The sequence below is a fragment of the Nematolebias whitei genome, chromosome 5, assembly GCF_014905685.2.
Source record: "Nematolebias whitei isolate Nwh7 chromosome 5, NemWhi1, whole genome shotgun sequence".
NCBI lineage: Eukaryota > Metazoa > Chordata > Actinopteri > Cyprinodontiformes > Rivulidae > Nematolebias > Nematolebias whitei.
Window position 1 is genome coordinate 18,209,968 of NC_056502.1, and position 10,142 is coordinate 18,220,109.

The 10,142-nt window shown below is 38.5% G+C and overlaps 1 protein-coding gene across 1 annotated transcript; it reads left to right on the forward strand.

Moving 5' to 3' along the window:
- Positions 1 to 264: 264 nt before the first annotated feature.
- Positions 265 to 8,733, forward strand: aqp10a (aquaporin 10a). Its single transcript, XM_037676948.1, has 6 exons — positions 265 to 348; positions 5,599 to 5,725; positions 6,010 to 6,147; positions 7,064 to 7,182; positions 7,252 to 7,469; positions 8,523 to 8,733. Exons 1-6 carry the CDS (start codon positions 265 to 267, stop codon positions 8,731 to 8,733), a joined length of 897 nt encoding a protein of 298 aa, XP_037532876.1.
- The last annotated feature ends 1,409 nt before the right edge of the window (positions 8,734 to 10,142 follow it).

Sequence of the window (10,142 nt, forward strand, 5' to 3'; positions counted from 1 at the left end):
CTCTACCAGATGTGACACATTTCTTCCTCCGTGCCAGCCAGTCCTGACGTGTTGCTCTATACATTAGAGTTTTATGTTTGTCTGGCAAGAGACAAAACTGGAGAGACGAAGGGTTTACGGTGTACACGTCCTCGGATGCTCAGGTTGACAGGGGCTTTAATTCCCACCACCACCCGAGGACGGTTTGCCTTCACAGAAGCTCATCACAGCAGCTCCTGAGCAAACAGAGCTTAGAGGAAGTGAAGGCATAACTTTAACTCAGCCATGTTGAAGCTGCGAACGCTGAGAGTAAGGAATGCTCTGATACGGGAATGCATGGCTGAGTTTTTGGGAACTTTTATTTTGATGGTAAGCCACATTGCACCTTAAAGTTGAAATTGTTTAAAGTTCTAACGAAATGCACATTGTAGATCGTCTTTAAAGACCCAAATAATTACTTCAATAAAAAGATAAAACTTGCTTTTTTTAAAACATGCATCCTACAGAACATTCCAGCAAGTTACATTTTATTTATTTCAAGAAAATACGTCATCGGCTCGTGAAAAATACTATAACTATCATTGTTTGTTTTGTAATTCTTCAGGTTTCATGTCAAATTGGCATCAAATTGTAAATAAATCAAATTCAAGGGAAAGATGAGATGAAATGGGAAAAATGAAAGGAAACTCAATGTCAATGTTAGTTTTATTTAACTAAAAACGATCTGAACTCAAGATATTTGAATTTATTGGTCAAAAACATTTTTAAATTCCTTCAAGTTTAAGCTTGGTAAGCCAAAAAAAATGATGGAACATCACAGCCTTTAACGTTTGTAAGGAGATCATGGGTGCTCCAATTCTTCCTCATCTGAAGGTGAGCAGCAGAGCTGGGTCAAGTTTAGTTTTCAGTTTCTCCACATGTAATCCTGGGCCGATCAGAACTTCAGGCCTGTCCACTGACCTTCTCTTTCTCAGACATGTTTTTGTGATGCGTGTATATATTGTTCTGTTGATAAATGCAGATAGGTTTCTGCAAAATATCATCATTAATGCCAAACTAGAGAAACTGTATTTCCTGTGAAAATGCAGTGTGAATGCTTAATGCTAAATGAATTTGGTTGAAAGCTGCTGCTAAATTTGAAACCAGTCTAAAAAGCTTTCATCTAAACTGTTAATTTGAGTTGAATTGGAACAGCGGACGTTTGCTGAAAGCTGGAACTGATCGTTGGTTGTTGATATGTGCTGCTGACTAGCCATGAGGCTGATCTCATGCTGCTGATTTATTTAATATTATGATGCACACTCAATAATCCAGGTAGAAAAATGTAAAAAAGTTAAGTCTGGTCCTCTGGACATTCTAAAAAACAAAACAAAACAAAAAAGTTGTAGAAACGTTTCGTCTTTCATCCGAAAGACTTCTTCAGTCTGAGGTGCTGTATTCAGCTCAGTGATTTGTTTAATGTTGCTGTGTCCATTCGTCCTCATCTGCTCACACAGACTCATGTTCATGCTGCTGTTGTTCGGCGCATTGTATTAGTGTTTAGCGTATTCTTAGTTTGGCATATTTCTTGGTTCATGTCCTGGATCTTACTACTGTTTTTTTTTTTTTTTTTTTACAATTTGTATTTTTGTTGGATGTAACTGGGACCCTGGGTACATAGTTTCGTTCCACCACATGTACCACATGTGGTGTGAATGACAATAAAGACACCTTGACCGTGACCTTGAACATTAAAAAATAATAATTGGAAAGCAGTTAGAAACATGGCAGAAATGTGTAGAAAAAGGTACATGTAACAGAAATGTGGCAGAATACAATATAAAAGTCAGAGAGGCTAAATAGATTACAAAAAAAAAAAAAATTAGCAAAAAAGATTCTGAAATTAGCAGAAAGAGGTTGCTAAAACTAAAAGCTTAAATTATTTGGGGGGAAAAAAAATCACAAAAGGTGAAAATTAGAACGAAAGAAAAGCAAAAAAAAGGCTGAAGATTTGCAGATGATTATGTAAAAAGCAGCTGAATAAGCAAAAAATGCTGAAATTAGCAGAAAGAAGTTGGAAAAAGGTGAAATGAGCAGTAAAAGGTTGTAAACAGCACAGAGTGTTTGAAGGATAAGAAGAAAGATTCGTTTTCAATAAGAACATGGCCGACAAAGCTAAATGTTGGATAAATAAATATCCTATTATTCACCTACTTACTCAAATAAGCCGTTCCAATAAGGTTTTTAATCTTGCAAGAGACGGCCACGATAAGGTGTACACGGATGTACAAAGTTACATGCTCAGTGCCTCGTCATGAGAATCTGCACCGGACAGTGAGGAGGAAGTGTTTTTATAATCCTTATCAGACAGAGGCAGGTCATCGACCTCAGCTTCCCAGCTTACAGACTCGGAGGCGTCCTTGGAGTTATCAAGTGTGCCTGCAGGCTCCTCTCTGAACTCACACGCATTAATTTAACATTAGTTATAAACATCCATGAACCTTTACCAAAATTCATTTGACACTAAATATTTCAAAAAGTAAAAGTTGCACCAATACCAAAGCCAAAGCATGAATGTCCTGAATGAGCTAAACGTTTTGATTTATGAATTGTTGAAATGGGGCAGCACGGTGGCGCAACTGGTAGAGCTGCTGCCTCTCAACGGTCCCCAGTTCAAATTAGGTTTTGAACAACTACATAATTTTTAAAGTCGACATCAACATAACAAAACTCAAGTAGAACTCGAGTAGTTGATGATGTCATAGGATCTCAAGATGCAAAAATAAATAAATAAATAAAACAAAAAAACCCCCGTAATTTATTATTTACAAACAACAACAAAAAAGGCCAACAAAATATTGGGAGCGTATATTATGCTCCTACCATTTATCATACTGCAAATAAGTCACAGCAAAACCAAAACTATTGGTTATTATTATTATTAAGCTGTAAAAGTGAAAGAAACGTGCGGCACATCAAAAACAAAACTATAAACAGTGGGGCGGACGACCACCTCGCACCAACGCCAGCTGTGGGGCGCATTACTTTTAGTTTTAGAGATTAATATGTTTATAGGTTTTTATAGGTTTAGAGATTAATATTTTTTGCTTTTTATTTGTGAAACAAGGTCAGAGGCTGGTTCAGGTTCGGCCCATTGGACCCAGTGTTACACCATATTCTGTGATCTGCAACAGTGCATGCAACACCGTGGTCACAGAATATGGTGTAACACCGGTTTGCAACGAGCTCCAAACAGTCAGGAAGTTGATTCAATTTCTGTTTCCTTACGGTAGATGAACCGGAAGATTAATCTTTAGTGAACTATTTCCATACTATCGATGTATTTCTACCTGTTTGCCAAGACTGGACCTGCTCCGCTCCATCCGTCTGCTTGGAGGAATCCATTTTGTAGCCCGCGCCCGGTGAGGATCACGTGACACGTGACGCAATGACGTAATGACGTAATGGTGAAGTAATGACGTCACTATGAGTACTCGACATGTACTGTAATTTAAAAACTCAAGAGATGTTCTAGGAATCGATGTGTCGATTACTCGAGTAGTCCGTTAAAGCCCTAGTTCAAATCCCTGTCCGAGGGCCTTTCTGGGTGGAGTTTGCATGTTCTCTCTGTGCATGTGTGGGTTTTCTCCAGGTACTCCGGTTTCCTCCCACAGACCAAAAACATGCATGTTAAGCTGATTGGTGACTCTAAATTGTCCCTAGGTGTGAGTGAGAGAGTGAATGGTTGTTTGTCTCGTTTGTCTCTATGTGTCCCTGTGATGGACTGGAGACCTGTCCAGGGTGTACCCCGCCCCTCGCACAGTGATTGCTGGACATGGGCACTGGCGACCCCCGTGACCCAAAATGGAAGAAGCGGGTAAAAGATAATGGATGGATGGATGGAATTGTTGAAATAGCAGAAAAGTTGCAGAACTAGCAATACATCACAGAAGCTGTTGATAACCATGTGGATGGACCGGTTTGTTGTTGGTCTGGACTCACAGCATCTATTTGTTTCTAAACAATTTCTGAAATACTCACCAAAATACATGATATTGCTGATGGTCTGTTTCAGAATGCCTTAGATGTAAAATGTCCTTTTTGCACTTAGTGTTTAAGAGACAGTTGTGAGTGTGACTAAAGTCATTCCTTGTCTATGTGATAATGTCAGCTAGTGATAAAGTGCCGGCTCAGGAACAAAGATTAACAAAGTGTATCTTAGATTTGTCTCTTGATATTGCCCTTCATGTGCTGAAATTCTTCCATCTTCCTCAAATACTTGAATTAACGGATGCACTGAAATGTTCACATTTCTCCCAATCAATCTTCTTAAATGATTGTTTATTCCCTTTATCTCCCAACCTAAATTGTTCTATCTCAACATTTTATTTTTGCTAGTTTTGTTTTTTGTGATGTATCGTAAGAGATAAGGTAAATAATAAAACATCTGCACGTCTATTTCCAAACAATCCCTACTTTTTTTTAATGTAAAATTACACCAGTTTACAGCTCATCAAATTATTTATTGTGATTTATTTTCTTTTTTTTTAAATGACCACTTTTATGAACAACTTTCACTCATCATGACTGTTTTCATTAGTTTGATTCCCTATAATAATAGTGGCCTCAGCTTGTACTGAATAATACATACATGTTAAAGAACAACATCAGCCTTTTAATATTTTATTCATTTTGTGTATCTTGTCATTTTGATGAGTTGGTTGCTTGAGGGAAGCACTGAAAAAAAAAATGTAGCAAGCAGCCCAACTTTGTCTATTTGTGTTAACCTTAAAATCAGTGAGCCTGTCACAAATAGTCAAAATGTGCACAAACAGATTGTGCACATTAGCTTTTAGCTCACCTAAAAAAAACTTTTTTTTCTTTCTGACACTGTTGAGGGGGTGCATGTAAATGCATGTACAGTGCTCTATTATTTCACTATATTAATTATGTGTGTGTGTGTGTGTACTTTACCTTTTCCTGTACTTTATTGTCATTGTGATCTGAATGGGATGTTATTATGCTTCTTATCGACAAGAACCCTTTAGAAATGTGTAACTCCAGCGGCAGTTCCCTCTGTGTGTCTGTGCAGCTGCTGGGTCGGTTGTGACAACATTGGGGGGGGGGACTTGATAAGTTTCTACAAAATAACTTTTCTTATTAGGAAGTCAGAACCAGATAGGAACCGAGGCAGAGCGAGTGTTAGGAGTTCCTGTACTTGTAATGGTTTCTTTACAAAGGCAGCTGTGGCTGAGTGGTTAGAGCAGTCCTCCTCCAATGCAGTTGGGGGTTCAATTCCACCAGCAGTCACATGTTGAAGTGTCCCTGGGCAAGACACTGAACCCCTCATTGCCTTCGATGAGTGTCCAATCAATGTATGAATGTGATAAAGCACTGATTAGTCTTTGTAGAATGCTGTATGAATAGGTAAACGAGGGCACAGATTGTGTAAAGCGTTTTGAGTGTCTTGATAGAAAAGCTCTATATAAGTGCAGTCCATTTACCATTTCTGCATCCTGACTGGCTCTCCACAAAGCTTCGTGTTATTAAATTTGATGAAATCTACACCCGATTGCTTGTGAATCAGTTTCTTTTTTTCTGCGACAACACTGAACTTTTATTTTTCTGTTTGTCACACAGCTCTTTGGCTGCTCTGCAGCTGCACAGGTGAAAACCAGCCGAGAGGCTAAAGGCCAGTATCTGTCCATCAACATGTCCTTCTCTGTGGGCGTGATGTCAGCCATGTACCTCACCAAAGGCATATCAGGTAAGGTTGTTGTCATTGTATAATGGATGAACTCAATGTGTTATCTTGATCGACAGCTAAACCCAACAGCAGAATACCAAAAAAAAAATAAAAGTTACTGTAGTTTTACTGCAGTTAATATATGTAATGTGTTGCAGACAACCAATAAAGACATTATCTTTCAAAGTTTTATTATGATTGATCTAATTATGTCACAGAGATAATCTAACCTCCTTTCTCTTTCTCTCTCTTTTATCCTCCACCTCCTTTATGTATTTTGTCTGACATCCCTCGTTCCTCTGTAGGGGCCCACCTGAACCCAGCAGTGACTCTGAGTTTCTGTGTCTTGGGGCAGGTTCAGTGGGTGCGGCTCGTGCCCTACTGCCTCTCCCAAATCCTGGGGGCGTACGTGGCATCAGCGCTGGTCTATCTGGTCTACTATGGTTTGACATTTTATTATTTTTCGTTTAATAAATCTTTTCGCTCTTTTGATCCTTTTATTGTCTTGTCCTGTTCAGAATTGTGGAAAATGGGATAGAAATGTGCTCACAGTGCTTGTTAAACATCTTGGTAGCTCGAAACTTAAAAAAAAAAAAAAAGTGCATTGGAGGAAATGGCAAGCTCAGAGACACAAGAAGATTCCCACATCTCCAAGAAAAGTCAAGATTCTGCAACTAAATCCAACAATGTTCAGTCAGGTCATCTGGATGATTTTTGCTGAGACGTTTCGTCCTTCATCCAAATGACTTCTTCAATCTGAGGAGCCACCAAACAGAGTCCCACAAGCAGCACACTCCCATAGTGGGGAAAAAAACAGGTTGCTGGTGATAAGATTGCCTCCGGGGCCCCCCTTCTCCCCTGTCGTCTCCTCTGAGGCAGCCATGCCAAAGTGGTTCAAAAGTGGTTTGTGGGACTCAGTTTGTTGGTGGCTCCTCAGAAGAAGTCCTTTGGATGAAGAACAAAACGTCAAAAAAAGAAAAAAATGAAAAAGAAAGCGTCCAGATGACCTGACTGAACATTGATGGATTTTTACCTGGATTATTGAGCATGAACTTTTGTCTGCAACTAAATGTTAGTAAAGTCTGTCTGCTATTGGTGGAATTAATTGTTGGTATTTATTAACTCTTTTTAATAATAATAATAAAAAAACTGTTCAAAATAATATTAGCTGTTAAAAAAAACATTTTAATACTACTCATATTTCAGTAACCTGGGACCCTATGAATTTCATAGTGTTCTGATGTTTCAGAATTGCTTTATTTGCTTTTATTTTGTAATAAATTAAAACAAATCTATGTCTAAAACGCATGCGAACATGCTTCCAGCTGAAACCCAATGTTTGTCGTGTTTCTCTTGCAGATGCCATCATGGAGTTTAGTGGAGGAGTTTTGACTGTTTATGGCCCAAATGAGACAGCATCCATTTTCGCCACATATCCATCAGAATACCTCACGTTAGGCAGGAGTTTTCTAGATCAGGTAGGTAGTGTTAGTTCAAACTGAACCACTGGTTCAGCTTCAGTTTATTGAACCCAGATGTGTCATCAGGTTGTGGGCACCGGCATGCTGATGTTGAGCATCCTGTGTTTGGATGAGAAGAGAAACACCCCGGCTCCTGCAGAGCTGATTCCTGCCATCGTTGCAGTGATTGTCCTCGGTATCTCCATGTCGATGTCTGCAAACTGCGGCGCTGCCATCAATCCTGCTCGGGACCTGGGCCCCCGCCTCTTTACACTCAGTGCAGGCTGGGGGCCTGAAGTCTTCACGTAAGAACTTTGTGCTGCAGTGCACGCAAACACACACGTTCTGACAACTAACTGACAGGTGACACGTTTAAAGTCTGCTGTCAAAATGCTGCAATAAAAATTTATAAAGAGGCCATATTTTCTGTGCTCTTGCATTTTTAATGTTTCTCTGAAAATTTGTGATGTTTTCTAGAACTTCTAGTTATCCTTTTGCTACTTTTAACTTTTAGCCACCCTTTTGCAAGTTAAGCTTCTAGCTAATCTTTTGCTATTTTAACTAGCCCACTATTACTTTTAGCTACATTTCTGCTACTTTTAGCTCTTGGCTACTATTATGCTTCTATTAGCTATTCTATTAACTTTTAGCCACCCCATTGCAATATTTAGCTTTTAGCTAGGTTTTTGTTATGTTAACTAGTCTTCAGCTACATTTAGCTATATTACTGTAAACGTTAACATTCTGTTACTTTTATATTTTAATCACCATTCTACTGCTTTAAGTTTTTAGCTACCATTTTGCTACTTTTAACTTTTAGCCACTGCTATGCTTAGCTTCTAGCTAGTCTTTTGTTAGTTTAACTAGCACTCTGCTACTTTTAATTATATTTCTGCTATTTATTTTAGCTACTATTTTGATACTTTTAGTTAGTTTTCTGCTATTTAACTCCTATCTAGACATTTTTGCTATGTTTTAGCTTTTGGTTTGCCTTTTACTAACTAACTCTTGCTACTTTTAGCTATTAGCTGGTGTGTTGCTACTTTTATCTTTTAGCTAGTTTCCTGCTTATTTCAGCTTTAACAACTCAGTTTTAGCTTCTGTGGCAAGTTTCAGTTTCAGTTTGTGTGTTCATTGCTCCCTGGTGTTTTGTCTAGTTTGAGCACTGAAGCCACACATTTGTTTGTTTATCTTTAAATCAGTAGTTTAAATTATTTAAAGTGCGGTTCTGTGGAAAGGTTAGGAACAATTAATATCTTACCTGTCATCAGTAGCTTCCAATTTAATATTGTAACAGACGATGTTGGTGTTGTTTTTCTTAAATGTGTTTTATTTAATGAAGTTATTTTATTCTACAGGTGTTACAATTACTGGTTCTGGGTGCCGTTGGTGGCTCCTCCTATTGGAGGTGTTTTGGGTTCTTTCATGTATTTGATCTTCATCCACTGGCAGCTGCCTGACCCAGAACCTCCTGAGAACCTCCCTGTGGTTCTCACCATCAGCGACAAGATCCAGAAGCCAATCAGCAGCTGGGAGAACGGAGAGAAGCTAAAGTCTGCACATTTTTAATTGTTACAGTGATAAAAAAAAAAAAAAAATCCAACAGTTTTGATAATAACAGTTTTTTGCTCTCGTGGCCAAAAACCAGACCTCTGGTTGTTCACTGCAGTTTGATGATAATATCTGATAAACCTGGATTGCTTTTCCTCAGCTGCAAATAGACAACAACTCATCAACTACTGTTAACAAACTCCTTCACATTTCGAGGAAAATTACTGTAAAATAGTTATATTCAAATATTGTTCTATATTTTACTGTAACTTTTGTAAACTCTAACTTAATATAATTACCATAAAGTTATAACAAGACGTAAAGCTCAAATAAAATTTAAAGTACAGCATTAAAAAAGCACTTTGTGTGTGAATGAGTAAAAGTGATGAACCGTAAGGTGCTAAAAGTCTCTTTTATTATTATGAGTTTTTTCATTCAACCTTTATTTATACAGGCTAGCCTCATTAAGCCACGGGGACTCATTTACAAGAGGGACCTGTTCCAGACATAACATATAAAGTACAGACAACAACCGTAGACAATGACAGCAATAAACTACAGTAAAAAATGCAGTTAAAATAAGAGTAGTGTATAAAACAATAAATCAGGGTGCTGCAAAACAGGATGAAATACTAAAAACAAGAACATATCTGCCTTGATTTTCTATTGACATTATCAAATGTTTGAAACCCCTTAAAGAAATCAAGGTGGGCAACTTCAGTTCCTGTTGTAAGGTGTTCTAGGTTACAGGAGCTGAGTAGGAAAAGTTTTTTTTGTCAAGTTCAGTCTGCACTGAGGGACCGCTGCAGGTAATGATGACCTGAGAGCGCACGCTGTAACTGCACTGATGACGTGACATGTGGGAGGAGATATAAGAAGGTAGCAGACCAAGGAGGGATTTATAGATGGAAATGCACCAGTGTGAGAGCCTGCGTGTAGATAATGACCAACTGACCAATGAGTACAGGGTGCAGTGGTGTGTAAAGTAGTTACAACCAGTTATGAATCTTAGCGCACCATGGTAGACAGCATCCAACATCTGCAAGCAGCTGGCAGGGGCATTCATGTAAATAATGTCACCATAGTCAGTGGCCAGTAGGAAAGTAGCAGCTACAAGGTGTTTTCTGGCATTCAGAGTTAAGCAAGATTTATTTCTGAAAAATAAACCCAGTTTTAATTTGTTTCTTTATCAAGTTTTCAATATGTGGTTTAAAAGACAGATGTGCATCAACGAAAATTCCCATGTATTTGTAAGAATCTGCAAACTCAACAGGAGCACCATGCATGGATGAGATAGGAGGAAGAGATGGTGGGGCCGACTTTCTGTTGGAAAACAACATCCCTTTGGTTTTGGCAGCATTTTGCACCAGCTTGAGATGGAATAAGTCTGACTGAATGATGTCAAGTGCAGACTGTAGAAGCTGGAA